General features: G+C 37.9%; 1 protein-coding gene across 1 annotated transcript in view; it reads right to left on the bottom strand.

Annotated features, from left to right (window-relative positions):
• pih1d1 (PIH1 domain containing 1) overlaps positions 1–522 on the bottom strand; it is a 15,582-nt gene that overhangs the window by 9,879 nt on the left and 5,181 nt on the right. The window contains 1 exon segment of the mRNA XM_008415272.2: positions 201–258. Within this exon segment, the coding sequence (XP_008413494.2) occupies positions 201–258 (58 nt within the window).

Here is a 522-nt window from a genome sequence, read left to right as displayed (position 1 = left end):
TTTTTGTCTTTTTGGACAACACAGGATTTAAATGATAGATAGAATTTCTTAAATAAAACATTACGATTCTTGAATTTCCACCTCCATTCTTGACGGTAACGATCAGGGATTTCAGTATTGCTTGCTCTGCTTTGTGCCACACCAGGAATGATCCCGTAAGCACCTGGTTGACACTTACCTTTATGTTTCAAAATGCTTACCTGGTTGAGGCCGGATTAGTCTGGAATCTGGAGATTCCGTCTGCAGCTTTCCCATCGTCTACAAAAACGACAGTTATTTTATTGTCTATGTTTGGACAAGTTATGCAATCTTTTCTTTAGCTCCCTTCTCCAATTGCATGCGCTACGACATGTTGCTTTCTCAGAGCGTTAAGCTATTTTATTTAACTGCATTCAATATTTTGTTCTGGTTGTGAATTGAGCTTTATAACATTGTACATAAAACGGGAGAGAATTTCTTCTGAATGCCTGTGTGCAAAACATCCATGTAAATGATGTGCTTGTAAATCAGAATGTGGAGTTG

This window comes from Poecilia reticulata, linkage group LG8, assembly GCF_000633615.1.
Source record: "Poecilia reticulata strain Guanapo linkage group LG8, Guppy_female_1.0+MT, whole genome shotgun sequence".
In the NCBI taxonomy this organism is placed as follows: domain Eukaryota; kingdom Metazoa; phylum Chordata; class Actinopteri; order Cyprinodontiformes; family Poeciliidae; genus Poecilia; species Poecilia reticulata.
The sequence above is the reverse complement of the archived record's forward strand: the minus strand, read 5'-3'. Positions and strand labels throughout refer to the sequence as shown.